The sequence below is a fragment of the Osmia bicornis genome, chromosome 9, assembly GCF_907164935.1.
Source record: "Osmia bicornis bicornis chromosome 9, iOsmBic2.1, whole genome shotgun sequence".
NCBI lineage: Eukaryota > Metazoa > Arthropoda > Insecta > Hymenoptera > Megachilidae > Osmia > Osmia bicornis.
Window position 1 is genome coordinate 3,831,854 of NC_060224.1, and position 18,627 is coordinate 3,850,480.

General features: G+C 41.1%; 1 protein-coding gene across 6 annotated transcripts in view; it reads right to left on the bottom strand.

Annotated features, from left to right (window-relative positions):
* Positions 1-523: 523 nt before the first annotated feature.
* The window catches only part of LOC114878279, a 31,047-nt gene continuing 12,943 nt past the window's right edge, over positions 524-18,627 (bottom strand). For 2 of the 6 annotated variants that reach the window (XM_029191892.2, XM_029191893.2), the window contains exons 5-7: positions 7,677-7,806; positions 4,816-4,914; positions 524-1,744 (exon numbers count right to left, since the gene is read on the bottom strand). In XM_029191892.2, coding sequence (XP_029047725.2) covers positions 1,716-1,744; positions 4,816-4,914; positions 7,677-7,782 — 234 coding nt within the window. In that variant the 5' untranslated portion in view covers positions 7,783-7,806 and the 3' untranslated portion in view covers positions 524-1,715. Of the gene's footprint in view, positions 1,745-4,815; positions 4,915-7,676; positions 7,807-7,914; positions 8,075-10,307; positions 10,436-17,616; positions 17,836-18,129; positions 18,399-18,627 lie in introns of those variants that run through there. The other 4 variants (XM_029191891.2, XM_029191890.2, XM_046287091.1 and 1 more) reach the window with 4 other exon arrangements.

The window sequence follows — 18,627 nt, forward strand, 5'->3', positions numbered from 1 at the left end:
TAACGAGGCGCGTCCATCGAAAGGCTCTCACCGTCAAGTAATTACCTCTGATTATCGGAATTGGATTTGCAAAGATCACGGTACGGTACTCGTTAGCGTAATTACGCGGGACGCGTGCATTAGTCCGGCGCAACGATCTATGAAGCGCAAGCAGGAAATGAATCCACAGCGAAATCGCGATTCAGGTCTGCTTAGCGAGCAGATACATGATCAAGCATCGATATGACAATGTGTATCAATAAACTAACAAGTGATGCTAACGTTTACACCGTAAAAACTACCCCTTTCCCAAGCGATATCCTCTGAACTCCCACGTTTCGATGCTGTAATAGAGATACATTTTCTAGTGTCCTGTAATGACATAACGTTTTGCAATCGAAGGATCGATAATGATTTCTTCAGATTGTTTCACGATTTCATGATAAACTGTTTTTTTCCTCGATATCCTCGAGACAGATTGAAATTTCATTACGTCCTTTCAACGCTGTCGATTTTGCTCCATTATGTAACCTGTTACGAAGTATTGGGTTCAACAACAAATAAAGTTTATTGCGCCAGTATATATGGTATATGTACAACTGCCGATATTACACTATTAGATCTACGTTGATTAACCGTGACCGGTGAACGGTGCTTGATTAACCGTTCTGTTATTTCACCGCCCCCGCTTTTCGCATCCCGTTTTCAAGTGCAGCCATGACTAACCTGACTGTGTAACGAATCGATCGATCGATCGAGGTATGACGTAATACATCAATAATCGTATCAGAATGATTTCATACTCGGCTCAGGAAATCGTTGAAATCAACACAATGAATCTGTTAACAGGATCCACGATCAATTAATGGTACAAGTATGATCGATGCTTGATTTCTCGGTTGTCACTCGATCGACTGGTCTTTGCACAGATCGTATTTCATAATCGACCGTGTTACGTGACTTACAACAGAAAGTTTCAGATCTAAGCAAAGTGTGAACGTGAATCCGTATTTGTGTTAAGTTCATCGATTTCTATTATTGCGAGGAGAATAATCGAGTGAGATTGAAAGGTATTTTCAAGTTCATCGCGGGGATTGCACAATTTCAGAGGTAATGGACACTTCGGTGGCCATGGAGTCATTGGCATTGAATAATTAAAAATTGATAAATCGGTGAACAATTTTCAATACTTTGTGAGTCTTAATAGATAAATTAAACATTATGGTAATCTATCTTACTGTATACGTCCATTTTCACTGCGGCGTTTAATGTGCGAACTGAGGTTTCGCTGTAATCCTGTTTAGTAATACTGATTACAGTATCGTAAACCTGTACGAGGTATCATGCAGCTGGTTGTAAAAACATAAAAGGACAAAATAAATGGAAAACCTGTAATCAAATTTTCTTCCGTAGAATATTTCCCTTCAAGGAAGTCAATTTTTTAAATTTTTATAGATGCTGTCTTTTAGTTGATACCACCATTTACGAGACGCCTTGAATATTAATAACATATATATTAATTAGATATTTCTGTTCGTATACGTTCTGTTATTCGCACTTGAAGCATACACAAAAACGAGTGCAAAATTCTTGTTTCCTAAATTGATCCACTGATGGATTTTGCGACTTTTCGACGAAGATTCTTAACAAATCTTCAGGAGGACACTTTGCGATGCTGTAGGTCCGTAGGTGACGCAGCTGCCGCAAATAGATGCTCATCTACCCTTTGTTACCCCCTATTTGTAGTAAAAGTACCTGTAAAAAGCTGTAACAAAAAATTTCATATACATATTAATTAAAACCATTTAATTATCTTTCGAGTTTCTCCAAGACATCAGAATCGTGTAAACATTTGACTGCGCGAAAAATCTGTTGGAAACCCTTTTAGTACCTCTAATCGACATCAAATTTCCTCCCCAGAGAGCGAACAAGCTTCCCAAATAGCCAGTCGAATACACCGCAAGCCGGCAAAAGCAAACGGACCCTCGATTTCGTCACCAACGCGCAAACTTTCTCAACCCGGCTACAAGCCTGTGTCCAAACAAAAGTTCCTTCATTTCCCGTACTCCCTGCCGCCGGATTCCCCTGCAGGGTTATCCAGAAAACCGAAGGGACGATATTGATTTTGATAAGAGGAGCCAGCGGAGTCTTCGTTTTAAGTATTGATTTTAAGAAAATGTCAATTCCGTACGTCTCCTCGAATCAAAATTTTGCCTAATTTCTAACTGAGTCAATGGACAACTAGCGAACTCCAGTTTCCACGAGTAATCGTCGGAACACCTGACCGTCTGTAATGAGAAGTCGGCCCCGGGACCACTTCAAAGCTGCTAATTACACAACCCTCGTCACCTTGGAACCATTCCCATCGACCTGGCCCTCTTCGTTTGACTGGTAAGTGCTCGGTTTTCCGGCAGCGCGTGCACATCGGACCGACCGCGACGTTGACAATAAAGTTAACCAGAATGCGGAGGAAGGGAGAGGGGAGAAGTTGGCATCCATTAAGCGGTCGAAAGGGTTGGCTCGAAGCGTTCGTAAATTTTCGCCCCTTTGGGACAGGACGTCTTGCGTCCTAGAGCACTCGTTCCAAAGGAGGGTTGTTTCTTGATGACTTCTTTTGTTCCAACGATTGGATTTCGAGGTACCCATTTTCGGATACGAGCAAATTTTCATCAGAATCGATACAATCAACAGCCAAATCATTCTCCGAGAATTCACCACCCTTTCCAGGAACTTGTCCTCGTTTCCATCTCGTAATTACGACCCTCCCGTGTAATTATTTCGCGCGAACGACACCCAGTCGTCCCTTAAAAACCTCAAGGTGGCTGGTTAAAATGGCGCGGAACAACGTCGTGGACGATCCCGATATTAACAGCAGGCCGTTTCATCGCGGATATTAAGGAAAACGAGGCGGCAAGCGGGTCAGCTTCCACGCGGCTGAATTAAATTATGCTTTATGCTCGTTATCTGGCCGCCACGCGGCGAGTTAATCTTTCGAATTATCTCGATAGAACAGGCGTACCGTTCCCAGAGTGTTTCGGCCTCTTTTAACGCGTTTCTTACCCCCGACGCGTTAATCACCGGCCGTTCTGCAGATTTACGTTCCCTCGCGCCGCGTTTACGTGCATTAACGAGCGTGAAACGCTCGAAAAATAGATTCTGACCAGGATCATAACCGACGCAGCCTCCGTTTCGCGCTGATTTATTTTCACAGGCTACCTGCGACGTTTCGTGATTATCAGGAACAATGTTTCAGAGTCTGGGATCTATAGACAAGATTTGACGTTGGAGTTCGTGACACTCTTAATAGCTTTAGTGAAACAAGAATGAGATTTAGAAAGTCTAAGGGAGTTTCATTATTTTTTTTTTTATTTCAAGTTCCTCGAGTGCAATACGGTCTCACGCTCTGCAATACGGCTTTCAGTGATCCTATCGTTACACATTCGATGGAAATAATGAACTATACATATATTCGTGATTGTTAGACTGCAACAATGCGATTGATTTTGAGATAAATACATCAATATGCATGGTCTTGAAAATGAAAAAGGTAACGCGTATTGTGAATGAGACTTTCTAAAACGACGAACTTGACCGTGGACGAGCAGATCGTTGATCTCTGGTCAGACATCCGATTTTCATCGCTTCAGCGAAAGAAACGACCTTGCCATCGACCCGACTGACCTCGTAACACCTGTTACGCCTCGCGAAGTAGTTCAAGTTAGGTTACGCGTAAACGAGTTTAAGTCACGAGGCGAATGAAATCACTTTCACTGACCCCCCGTCAGGTTGTTTCGTTCCTGTAAGTGGATTCCAAGGCTGGATCATCTTCGCGGAAACCGGTACTCCTCTCTCTTCCTCCACCTGAGAGTCTGGCTACTCTCACTCTCTCTATTTCCGTGTCGAACGATCGAGGATAATCCCTTAGCGCGATCACGTTATTTCCGCCGAATTTTAACCGAGAAATCAAGCAAAGAGGAAAATCCTGCCGACGTAATCCCGGAAGAGGAAGCCTCCGCTCTTCCGTTTGCACGCGGATTATTCTACCGTATGATTTATGCGAGACGCTTAAGCGATTCAGTATTTTCATCCGTTGTTTCCGTACCGCAAACGTTTGAACATAAATTTTCAAACGGGTAATCGAATTCGTTTGATAAAAATTGTCTAATAAAAGAAATATCGGAACGAGTGACTTACCTGCGTTTTTATATTATTTATAAAATGTTAGTGACACTTTGCGCAGCGGAGACACGACTGCGATGCTCGAGTCTACTTATTAGCACGCATTAGCACGAATTTCATTAGCGTATGAAAAAGTGACAAGTTAGTGTTCTTGTACCTTGTGTGTTTAGCGTGACTGGTTATTCGATGTTTGTTTAAACGATTACGATCTTCCGCTTTGTTAGAGGCGAGGGGACAGGATAGTCGTCCTCGACGGGTTCACAATCACAAACCGAATGGAACACCTTTCATGGAAAGGATCCAAGGATCTTGTATGACCTTCGATCCATTCCAGGTCCCATCGACCAAAATCAGATGTATATCTTTCGATCGATGAAATCAATCGGTAAATGATGTTTAATTTTTTTCAAATATAATTAGAAATTAGGAGGAGGGTGATTGGACGATCCGACGCGCATGGCAACAAATAAATAATGTTTTATTCACAAGTTAAGTGTGCACATGTAGCTGTGACAAGTGCCAGGGGTTAGTATCATCCCCAAAATTATTCCTCGTCTTTGGTGAAGATTCTGTTACAAGCAAACTCGTTGACTCGTTGAAGCGTGTATGCTCTCTTAATTTTCCCCGTTTTGCCTCAGAATCCAATCGACGATTTACCTGGGTTAGGTGGCACGAATCCATATCCACTTGCGCCCACTACTACTCCGCTCGTGTCCGCATTGTTTGGCGGCGGACCCGGTGGGAACAACACTGGACCTGAGAATAATTAATACGATTAATTTCGAATAGACAGAAAATAAACAAATGAATTGACCTGCTTCTTACAATTTCCTGTATAATGACATTTTAACAAGTCTCTGAGAAAGTTGACACTGTTCTTACCGTTTTATTACATAAGATAAAATGTAGTTAATTTTTTCGACTAGTGCAACCTGTAATCGTCAAGTACCTAGAAGACTTAATTTTCTTACAGTTAATCAAGAAATTTGAAACTGGTAAATACAGGAATTTACTTTCTCTCTAAACTTATCTCTGTTAATATTTCAACATTATTTGATAAGTTGTCATCATTTTTCGAAAACAGCATTTCTAATTGATTTGAAGTTGATTAAAAGTAATAATTAACGACTATTTGTACAATATTTTACCTAACGAGTAGCTGACTTTTGTTTTTGTAGTCTAAACCAAATTCAACTGAAGTCTAATCCCTTTCTAATTACACTTTTGCTTCACTAATAACCTTCTTCAAACTATTCAAGACTATTCGTGCAGTCTCTATCATTATTCATCAAGAGGTTGATGGAAAATGTCGAAATCATATTTGGCATTTTCACGCAAAGTTATGGATTATAACATGAACTGATAGTGACAAGATGCGTAGGTATGAATTATTGCATACTAATTAACAGTACAGTTCGAAGTTGACCTAAGCGACTGATTTCAGCTTGTACCACCTTACAGAATGATTTCTAACTGATTAATCAAGCCGACATACTCGAGAATCGTTCGATCAATGACATCTTGCTCAAATACCAAACGTCGTTCGTCAACAACTTCGTCGTTCTGTTTTCATATCAATCGACTCGGTTCAAGACTCCTCTGGAATTTCAATCGAACATAACATATGCTTCCCACGAAAGGATTGACGTTTATGAAAAACCAACAAACATGTTCCAATCGAGCTCGTTAACCGTCCGTCAAATCGAATCATCGTTGCTTAAACGATCAGTGCATTAATGAAATCTATGTTTGTACGACCTCGATGATCGGTTCGGAACGCGATCGTTCGTTTATAAATTCTGATTTTTATCGAAGATGTCCGAAGAAAATGCTAAATCAAAGCGAATCGTTCCGGAATCGTGAAGTTCTTTATGTTAAAACTTGAATAAGCCTTCACGGTTGTTGATCGAACACGATCGAGATCGATAATCGGTACGATTAGAAAAAACTGTTACGATCGCTTTGCTTGTTCGATGCTCGGTTGGGTTTTTACGACGATGTTCGGCAAAGTTTTGTTCTATCACGATTAAAAGTAGTTTCATAAACAAACGTGATATTCTCGTGTGCCATTTTCTGACCTTTACGGGTTAACGATCTCGTTTCCTGAATCTTTATGGCATATGGAAGCTAGCTTTGACAATAATTCTTTGGTATTCAATGACTATTAATGGAAAATACCAAGAATCGTGAATCATCGAGCACGAAAAACGCAGAAACGAAATGCAAATTATCTTGAAACCATAATCCCGTCAGAAATACTAAACCACCAGTGTAATCTCAACAACCAGTAGCAGCAACAATTACTCTTCAAGGTGAACAAGCTGGAGATCCTTTCTAATCGGGAAGTAATTTTGCTGATTATTGATTATTGATCGCACTAATGCTCGCGCGATGCTGTGCATTAAAGGTGCAACAAACTCTCTTCGACTCCTATCGTTGCACAGGAAGCACTTGTGAAATTCTAACGATGAATCACCGACACTCGATCAATTGTTCCGGATAATTAAGAAAAGGTGAACGACCGGTTCGATCCTATCTCACGATCTACGTTACGCCTAATTATGCAACAGTAGGCATCGACACGATTTTCCTATCCCATGCTTTTCTCCCTAATTATCCTGCATTACCAAGCAGAATAAATCGGCGTTTGCTGAAAATCGGAATACCACGAAAGGCCGTTTAATAATAACAGTGCAAGTCAGCGTTTCTTCGGTAACTCGCTGATATTTATTGCCAGAGAGTTTGAACTTGGCATCCAGCGAGGCTCGCGTATCCTGTTTACGTGTGCATCGACACGTGTTTCAGTTAAATGTCAGATCCACGAGTCAGCCTTGAATTTGAAATGGAAGACAGGAAATAATACCTCATCTTCCTCGACTGCTCTGCGGTCGTTCGAATGGAAAAAAAAAGAAATAAATGAGAATTCCAAATGAGGTGGCTGGAATAGAACAATTTCAGATGTGTTTATAGAAGTCCATTAAAAAATAAACTAAAATCGATCTTCCATATTTACGAGTAGGAACTTTCCTTTTCTTTCCAGTGTATTATAGTAATGATCGCCAACTGTCGGCAGATCTTAATCACGTGTTCATAAACCTGTTTCAAGTACTCGTATAGTTCAGAGGAGAACGATGGATATCTAGCAGAACTCCTTCTTCCTCGTTGATCGTTTCTATGGCGTCGAAAGATAATCTACTTTGCAATCAGCCTGTGCCTCGCCAAGAACGTGGACAGAATTTAATTACTAGGTGAACTCGTGAATCCATTCGCGTCACTGAGATTACTTTTGACAGCGTTCAGATCGCGATCGGAGATTGCCGTGTGAAATAGCGAAGGTAGATCGGTTAGGACGTTGTAGAGAGTGAATCGAAGGTCCTGGAGAACAATGGCGAACGCCATTACTGGGTATTATTTCTCTAAGTGATACCGCAGCTGGTTCATAATTCGTTTCTTAGAAAGGAAGCCGGTCATTTTAAGACTTCACTTTAGCATCTGGTCTGAAATTTATTGTCACTCACCTCTGTTCGATCTCGGATCTCTCATCGCAGAAGTTTGACCCAAATACGGTCCGAACCCTGCGAACAGCTGACTGTAGTCCTGGGACGAAGCCACCGCCAGGACCATTAGAACTAATGTCACCAGAATTGTCTGAAACATTCATTTCTCCCGTTAGTCGATCAATTATTCATCCACGGAGAAATCTATCGAGGAAATTCTCGTTAAAACGCGTCCCTTTCTACCCATTAATACACAGACCTCTGCAAACCGCCTAATTAAACATACTCGAAGCTAACTTTCGCTGTAAAAGGAACCACGTTCAAAATCAACAACTGAAACCCTTCAACCGTGTATTATGTATCCTTTGATTATAATTTCAATTCCGTCTCCAGAGGCAATCTCCGCCGTTCGATTCGATTCAGCGCCGACCGGAAACAAAGTGACTATTAGCGTCGCGAATGGTGGATAAAAAAACGATTAATCCGATTCGATAGCTTCGTTAACCGAGCTTTTGAAACGCAGCTAACTTCCATCGGATGATTGACGATCGGATCGAATCGCGAGCATTCTCTATTCGAGTATACACGTGACAATTTTTACGAGCGGTTCGTCGGTTAACAATCGTGGCGGAGAATTTATGGACCAATATAGACTGCGAATAAAATCAGCACCCAGGTACTATTCGTTTAAAACGCAGTTACTTCTCGCTGACGTTTCTATTCGAACAGAAAGTTTGCTAGAGTTTCGCTACCATTCGCCGGGAAATGGGAACTCCTTCGGCGTAGGTTTAATAAATTAACCGGGGATGAATTACGAGAGCAAAGTGCAACGCGAAGGTGCTTTAGAGAGAACGCTGTCTCGTTAACGTGCGGTAAATTGGCATGATTTTTAATCCGTTTCGCTACGCGGTAGGTCGTGAGCTATAGTCTGTTAGATCTATGACGGCTGTTCGAAATTATAAACGAGAACGAGAGTAGAAATTTTCGTCTGATTGATGCGGTCGAGAATTACTGGTAAAAGTTATATTTCTCTAATTAATGAGTTGCCAGTTTTCTGATTTTTTTTCTTTTTTTTAAATATGGAATTGGTGTACCGTCATTAATAAGAGCGAATATAAATAATACAGTATGACTAACAATAACGTGAAATGTAATTAGGAATAACATGAAACGAAGTTTCCCAATATCTCTTGTGTCATGGTAACGATATGGATCTGCATAAATGAAATGGGTACTTTTCATTCACTCGTCCTAATAACTGCTAAGTAGGCAATTGCATAAGAGAAACATCAATGTCTAACGAGTTTAAATAGATCTTCAGTCATTCTACTCGACTGCATCAACGTTCATTTACACGTTCTAATACTTGCAAGATCGTAAACGACCATCTCTGTTGGAATTCAAAGCATACTTTCACTTTTTTTATCAATATTTAATTACTCTATCAATAAAATTGTTGTAACATGTTTCAAATCGAAAGTAATAAATATTCTGCAGACATTATCGTCTCTAAACGAGAGTGGTGACGTAAACTTTTCTCTACAGGATTGTACGTTATGAATTTTCGACTCGAAAATCCGATTTCGAATCATAAATTTCGCTCTGATATTATTGTAGTATAAGTCTAGACGGAGAAAGGTGAAATTTGAATCTTCTCGGTTGATGAATCTTCTCGCTTTTCATCGAGCCTATCGTTACGTAAAACCTGATGAAATCATTACGAGACTTCACGATTCCATGGACGTTACGGGCTTGGGAACGATCGGCGAGCCAACGAATAATTGCGTGCTCAGATCACGCTGATTATTATTATTAAGTAAGCCGTGCCGCGTTTTCATTCTTCTATCGGTTTTCTCGCGTTGAAAGCAAGGTGAACAGAGACACGTCATGGTTATGCGATTTCTTTCCAGCTTGACACAATGTCAAGGCGATTAATTGTTACTGCACTGTGTGAATCGTTGCCGGCAACGATTCATAGATAATATAGCTGTAAATAGTATTTAAACTTTATGAAATGAAACTTAGAATTGATCGGAATTTCTAAGTACATATTGAACTTGATCCCATCGCTAATCGTATCGACCCACGTCAGTTATGCCATGCTAGATTTTACTTGTCACAACTTCAGACGGAGTTGATGGAGCAGAGAGAAAGACAAGTTAACGATATGATCCAACAAATACCAGAGATTACTCGTAGACCTTAATTAAAGATCTCGATCTGAATATATTTTGCAACTTTGTAATTTCATTCTGGCATGGTTGAAAGAACCGTGCAAAAAATTCGTTAGCTCGCTCTTTACGATAGCATCGTTGTTTTCCTTGAAGCGTACTCCTGCGAGAGAAAAAATGCAAAAACGCTGGCAGGAAGTATAACAGAAACTCGACTCGTGTTTTTCCCGTGGGCTGATCTTCTGTCGATCGCTCGAAAGAATTTCTATAAGGTATGAAAACTTCAAGGAGCTTGAGAATCGGCGGGCAAACCTCGAAGGAGAATAACTGGTAGATAGGAGAGCAAGGTCGAGGTAACAGGGCGAATGCAAGGACAGCCTCGATTATCGATACTGCAGCTGGAGAATCGAATGATCAATTAGCAGAATGCATTTGAATGAATGAAATAAATATGAAAGAAATAGCTACTTTTCCAATTTACCATAGACACAGATAATTATCATAACTTTCTCCAACGATCGTGAAACCGAAGGATAATCGTGTTCCAAGACTGGAACGTCCTCAGATGAGGAAGCCTTCCTCTTACAACATACGTCAATTAACCGAGTGTGCAAGGTTGTCGCACGCGAATGGTATCGAAGGATCAACTGTCTGAAAAGTCGAAGAAAACGATTTCGACGTATGCCGGTTGCTGGTGGAAGAGTCACGAGGTGTTCGACTGTAAGGTACGAAGGCACGAGGTCGCCCACAAACCGCGGCACACATGTGCGTGCACCGTGACGACAGATCACGCCGCAGTGATATACCGAAGCCAACGCGCGTCGATAATCACGAGGAGAACCGCACGTACACTTTGGCCGACTTGGCGAGCAAAGACGGTATAATTTATGCGTCGTGTTTAGTTGTGAAATAAATCGTAAACTACTGCATATTTGTCTGGGCGAAACGGTGCAGTTGAAATGACAAGGATATATCGAATAGACGCGTGCTTTTCATTCAACAATTACATAACATGTAATTGACGATCATTTTCTATGAATGATGTGGGTGGTCACAGATTTGAAATAGCAATTTGAATTAACAAACAATACTTTTGGAAACCATGATTCATTCTCTCTTGGAAATTTATTAATAGTTTTTCTCTACACCTTCGTTGAAATGCTTGAAGGTATACCCTCCTCCTTTAAGAAAACAATAGGGTTCGTTCTACTTTAAGAGAAGTCGGTTGTAAGAAGCTCGGGACGATTCCTGAAATTTTTTCTCCTTCAATTCGTCGAAGAGATTACATGGCTCCCCTTCATTGAATGAAAAACTGAACTAGTTATTGTAAAGTAGAATGGGAAATTAGAAAAGAGTGAAAACTGTCACAAACAACACTGACGCCAGTAGTATTCCTTTATAATTGACAAATCTGAATGACTGGCATGAATGGCTAGACCACTTTTTTAATAAAAGACTTCTAAAAAAAAGCGGTAACCCATCCTTTCCTAGACCGCTGTCAACTTGGCTTAACATTTATGAATATGATTCACTACTACCACTGATGTTACTTTTTTTTCATTTCCAATGAATATTAAGTGGCAATCAATAACAAATTCACTTTGAAACAAAAATATTAATATTTCCAATGCTATAGAAAAACACAACCCCACGTCAAGTCAATGTTTCCTCGATTGTTATGAACAGAAACGAACCGCGTTTCAAGTTTCTCCATACAAGATGCATCTCGAGTGCATAATGCTCGATTGCACAGCGAAATATTCAGCCCAAGTACTCGAGACTCGAGTACTTCCGTGTTTAACATCGAGGGAAACTCGGTTCCTTTCCGTCCGTTCGAACCAACTTCTACATTATTAATAACGATCGTTGCAATGCAGTTGCATCTGGAAGCCGGATGCGTCGTTGCATAACGGAGAAACACGTCGATAAACGAAAGTACGATGATTTTTAAGGGAAATCGCGGAGAATGTCCGACCGATTAATTAGTCGTTTCAGTTCGTTTCATAAATGGCTGTAGATAATGAAAGAGAGGGTACCATGGAAAGTTAATTTTTAAACGGAACTGATCCTTCAATTATTTCTCAAGTGTTCTCTATCATCGAGTAAGGAATGCGCGAATAAATCTTTCCAAAGTCTATAATTTTAGACGACCTCGTAAAACAAACTAGACATTCCTCGCTGACACTGGCAAACAGGAGTAAAATGGTTCATTTGCACCCGTGTCTTTTGTCGCGCAACCTGGAATGCACATATGTTATGTGCACACGAGATTACACTTGAAGCACAATCGTTACAACACGCCCACATCGTGTTCGTACACAATGCTACCAGCTCTTACTTTTACTTTATGCTGTATGACGGCAGTTATAAAATAGTTCCCGTTTTTTCGTAAACTTATTTTCTCCCTGTTGCGTTCAACGCGGAAAGTTTATTATCGTTTTAAGACAATTAGAAAATTGAAGCAAACAGCGACGCGTGGAGCAGAGAAACTTTCCCGCGAGAGATTCTAAACGAAAGTGGAGCTTCCATTGTTTCGTAACCTGCGGAAAAGATCTTGAAATGAAGAATTTAAATTCTTTCGCACAAGTGGATCATGGACAATGCTGTAGGGCTGGTAACAGGTGTATCGACGCACAAAATTGATTATTTTCATTATTTTCCAAGTGCGACGAAAGCCGAACTTCCAACGCACGTGTAGAATTTCCACATCGTGAACGATATGATGCACTCGGGAACGCAATGCGTGCGTTGCACCGTTGCACTCGCGTTTGCACAACCCACTACCAACTGAAATTCGTCTACCTCCTTTTGTTTCACTTTTCAATTTATAATCGGCATTGTAAAAACGTTGCAAATTTTATTCATCGTTTTGAAAGGCATAAAAACAATCTCTAATTAATTTCGAGCTACTTTTGCGCAAGCATTCGAAAGCAAGTTTAAACATAGACAGCTGTGATTGCTGTTACAGTAGAAGATCCTTTACGAATGGCGCAGATTCGTAACGGCGTGAAAGAAAGAAATCACCTCTGTGTATTTCCTGTGAAACTCGAGGCAGGCGTCGTTTTCGAAGGTGGCCGGTGCAAATTGTGCAACGAGACGGATAATCAAGATCGAACGTTCAGAAAATTCGACGGAATGCCGTTGTGAGAGCAAAACGACGCCACCGAAACGAGGAGAAACCTCTAATCCGGCGTCACGGTGTTCGTTATTGAAAGCAAAACGTCGGAGAAGGGAATAGGGAAACGAGAGACTGCATATAAATTTGCTCCACTTCCAACTGGGGAAATTGTATAATGCCCGTGTAACAATTTCCGAGCATATTAGAAGAATATACACAGAAACAAAAGGCCATTGTGGCGTGACTGAAGAAGGTATTGTTCGAGATATCTTGGAAGACACCTGTAGATGTTGCGATGAAATACAACTCTTGTTCTTGCCAACTGAAGATTCCTCGACCTCGATGCGGTCATTTTCCAGCCAACTCGCGTGTAATCTTGTAACCATAGAGAAAGTGTTGCTTCAAGTACGTTAGGAGGGAAGCGTACATATGGTACCACTTACAGATCACAGAAAAGAATTCATTAATAAAACAGAAGTTTGATAAGAATTGCAGCATGGGGTGAAAGCAGACATCACTGATTTGTCATTTCATTTTGGACGTGTCACGATTCGTGCAATTCTTGCGATGAATTTCGTTGCTGGCGATGGGCCAGTTATTGCGCGAAACGAGGGCCAAAGGTGTTAGAAAATGAACGTGTTCGTGATTAGAAAGTGGGACGACTTGGCTATTCAATCGACTCTGTCACAGATTTCACGACGTTAATTTGCAATTATTGATGTAATCTATGTTGTCAAACTCGCGGACGACTAGCGATAAACTAGTAAAAGAAATTAAGAAAGAATCGAAGAACGTGACAGTCTTAGAATCTTCCGTAAGAAATATTTATACAAATGTTTGCATGAGTAAGAACCAGCGTAAGATAATCTTAAGTCTCATTATGTATTATACATGTAACATGAATAACCCGTTTACTGTAATATCTGTACATTCTCTACCAGTAGTCGCGGCAAACTGACTTCCGTGAAAGCTACGTTATCGTTCAAATACCGTATTGTTCTTCAGATTTAATTCTTTGGATTAAATTGCACAGAACATAGAGTTCGTCTTCAGGAAGCAACAATGTCTCACGGTTTTTGAAACTTTCAAAACGTCTAAAACCGTAAAATTATCTGTTGAGTCAAACAACTTTCATATGGGACATTTTTTCATATTGTCAATAATTAAACAAATAATAGCTTATATCACGTGAGTAACATAATCGATCGATCAATTACCGCCAATTAATGGGAACCTTGTCCAGATACCGGTTACCGGATACCATTACGTCACCGGTAATCGAGTCGACCTGCGAAAGGGGTGAACTAGTTTTCGAGAGGAACGTGAAAGGGAAGGATACTTCCGATCGCACGCGCCGTTACGGTTCAACAGCGTCGAGGAAAAGTGCCGCGAAACATTTCTCCAGGCTGGTTAAGAACGTGGAGAAGGAGTTGCCTCGAAAAATCCTGCGACCGTTCACTTGGTAGTTTTCGAAAAATCGATCAATCGTGGCGAACAGGTCGTGTTCTTTAATCCTTTCGAATCCTTTCGCGTTCCCGCGATCGCTTTCGCCCCGCAGGGAAGAAACTTGGAATTAACCGAAAGGTACTAATTCCTGGAGCGGTCATAAAGTGTAATAAGCCGTTTCCAGAAATGGCTCGAGTTAATTACTAAATCACTGACTGCGAACTTACAAATCTCGTTTGATAAATATTAGCGTTACGGAGGGATGTTGGATATTTCCTAGGAAATTATATTTTCGTAAAATTGCAAATCGTTTTCTCTCTTTTTTTTCCTGAAGAAGCGTTAACGAAGGGGAAAATGCGAAAAGCGCGAAAACAATCCTCGCACCCCATCGAGTCATCGAGAGGTTCGCAAAATAGAACTCCCTCCGGGTTGGCGTAACCGCGTGATTTACGGAGAAGGGCGCAGTTACCATTCGTCGACGAGGATAAAAAAAGAACAAAAGAATGATAAAACGCCGATGAAATCGGCCTTTCAACGGTATGACTAATCGAGCTTGGCAACGCGACGAACCGAACACTGGCTAAGTACGATTTATGTAGACCGATGAATCGTTCGCGAATTTCGTTCCGCAGAAACGCGACAACTCGCGTCGATATATCCGCGACGAGGGGTAATGAAAAATCGAAGCAACGAAACGAAAGGGAAATTGAAATATTCAACCGTGTCGATGAAAACAAGAATTCGCACTCTTTTCAAATGGAATAGACAAATTGATAAATTTACTTCTTCTAGATCAATTATCCAAAAAACTTAGCTTTCCTATTAGTTCAGATAATCAGTATATTACTATATTTCTCTTATTTGTCGTCTATCGTAACAGTCTCGTTTTTTCGCTTTCCCACGCCGTTGAATTTCAAACGAAGAAAAACACTATTACACCAAAGAATGTATACAGAAAAACATCGTCTATTGCGTGAAGTTTAAAATCGTTAAAGCCGGGAATTACGATCACAGGATTCGCGTGTCGTTCACGCACCAGATCCTTTTGTAATCGATCGAAAATATTTAAATCTTTTACCGCAGTACTTGTGTAATCGCTAGAAATCGGACAAGTATTTTTACCACGATTTCAACGTGACGATCAGATGGAAGCTGTCCGACGATTAATCGTTCTTCTTAATACGTTTGCTACTACTACGAAACGTGACCAATTATTTCACCCAATTCCCTTGGAAGCGACACTTTCGCCGTCGATGGTGTTCGATTAGAAAGCTGGACAAAACTTCACACGTTCTGTGCCATGGGGTCACTGACGGTATTTGCTTTGATTTAAAAAAAAAAAAAGTCGTGATAAATGTTGGACAATTTTCATGGAACATGTATCAACGATATGACTCTCTAATAAATTCAGTCGGTACGCTTCTCTTTGTGGAACCTCTTATTTCGCGTTGCAAAACGTTCGCTAATGCGTTTTGCATAACAGGTCTTCGGATCCTTGGAAAATGCTCGGCGCACCACCGTTCGAAAGTTTTCCATTCTAGATCGTTCAAGTTCCCGTTGACGAGCCTACCGAAACACCAGATTAATATCCCGTCAATTATTTCGCAAGACGCTATCAAATCTCGCCGATCGCGTGACCAGAACTAACCGGAGCTCTTTTTCGTTTTGTACTACGGTTTAACAGAGCTCGCTCCCTATGCAAAAAATGAATCGAGGAAATTAAACGCAGAGCCAGGTTTGCTTGCACAATTTCCATCGAAATTTTCGAGCGATTATAAGACAATTGGAATAAAATGTGGTCATTTTTCTTTTTCTTGGATCCTTAAGCGACTATAAACAGATAATCACCGTGAATTATATGCTCAGGAAATTGAAGGAGAGATTTTCTTTAGCTTTCCTAATTAAGGGAATGAATACACTTAGAAAAGCTGAAAAAGATTCATTCTTTTGGCACGCTTCGAGATGTCAGGTGACATTTTTAACATTTATACAAAGAAATGTAAATTTGGAAATTTGTTGATATTAATTAAGGAGGATCACCTTGCTGACAAAGTGGCTCGATACACGTTACATAATGCTCGAGCAATCTGCCGTATCAAGCAGACGCGTTAGTTGAGCGGCAAATGCTACAACAGCCTGGGGCAAGGACGTGGACCTGTCTCGCCGACGGCTACGATCTCGTGAATGAACCACGTCCAGTTTGCGGATTTCCTTTGCTCCTACCTGAGCGTCCGTTCAACTTCCTCTTGTTCGCTCTTTCTATCACGTCTTCTCGTTTCAAACTGCCAGTCAGGTACACTTAACTTACAATTAGACGAATTGAATACCTTTTGCATACTAATAGAGTAATGCCTATTTCTATATTTCGATCGAATAACGAGTGAGTCATGAATAATTACCTATACTCGTCGATGGAATTGTATAAAAGAATTAATTCAATCCGGGGAAAGAAACAGCGAAACACAGTTAAATTTTTCTGAAAGATAAAGAAGATTCTTGACACGCGCTTCGATCATTAAAATCATTAGCTAAGGACAATTAACGCCAGTAGCTGGCTATTAAGTAGGACTGTCGTAATTTTTACGAGATTCTAATTACCATCAAGGGAATAGAGATAGGCGTGAAGATATTCATGCAAGGTGCTGATGATCGTAAGTAAAGTTTCGCGAGACACGGTTCCAGAAACGAGGATATAGAAAGTCTATCCAGAATGCGTGAACCTCGTGTTCTTCACACTTTTACGGCGAAGACGAGCGCTCTCGCTTGTCTAACGACCGATCCTATCGAAACTACACGAGGCGAGGTGGTGAACTCGAATCGAAATTAGAATCGGTGCCACGGAAGCGGGCAGGCTACAATTACGGGCGCAATGGACATAGCCGATAATTGAAGATTAACGGACAATCGTAGAAAGTTTAGCACGGCGTGAAAGGTTCTTTGGAGAACAGCGTATCGAACCGTTCCTAGTTAATTTATGTAACCATTTGCACGAAGAAAAAAATCTCTATTTGCTAGTGACGGCTTCTTTCTTGCCGAAAGAAAGTACTAAAGCGTTACTAATCTCTCAACATCGACTTCAGCTAGTAAAAACTAATTTAATGAAGAAACGAAGAATAGAGTTTCATTACACTAATGACATTGTGGTTTTCAATTAAATGGAGATGTCATAATAAAAAAGGGACGAGTACATATGTTATAAACGAGAAATTTTTAAGAGAATTCTCACTTGTAACAACTTCATCCTGGCTTCCCAAGTTGATCCTCTGTCCAACTACCTTCTCCTATCGTTCCCAACGTTACACCTCATTTCCCGCCAAACGGCCAACGATTCCACCCGAAACACGATGTACCAATCGAACGAGTCACCCCGTGGAACTCCAACACACGCCGTTTACCGATCTTCTACTTGCCACGAGACGATAGACCGAACGGAACAGAGTAAGCAAGACTCGAGTTCACTATAAAAGCGCGCGATCTACTCTCGCGAAAGTCTACCCCTCCATCGATCTCATCGCCCCCTCCAATTAATAGTACACTAGCAGAAGTTAACACGTGTGACCCTGCACTACAAACTTAATGTATCAGATAATCCAACAATTCTAAGTAGCATTATGTACCAAGTCATCTTCGAGGGGTAGGTCTTTACGATACCAAGGGAATGTTTTGCAAAATTCTCAAACATTTTCCCCTTTCCCAACCCAGGACTTTTCTCTTGATCTTTCGTTATAAATTTACTTACTATCTTCATGATGTCGACTGACGATGTCGACGAGGCACTCGGCAAGAATTCTTCAATTACAAAACGAACGAAACGATAACTGTAATCCTTGTCGATTCCACGGACACAAAATGGTGTTCCTCGACGGGGTTCGTTCCTGATGGTTGGCCAGGAAGGTCGAGCAGACAACAGAATGTCGTGTAAAGCAAACGGCGACGATTAAGGTGGATCGTAGGTGTATGCACAAGCTACGTACTTGCCGTACTGGGAACGTTTGACGCTAGGTGGGGGCTGTTCCTGGGACTTATATGTCGTCGCTGGAGGCCAACGTGACTCTTTGTCCCTGCCCCTCTCGGCTTCAGGTGGGTCCGAGCCCCTCTGGCATCGTAGCCCTCGACGATGGTCAAGGTGACCCATGCCTGCCGGCTAACACCACTCCGTTGAATGCTTCTTGAGATCGCTTCGGGGAAATCGTGACGATGTGTCTTCGATCGCTGCACGCAAGGTTGATCCTCGCCT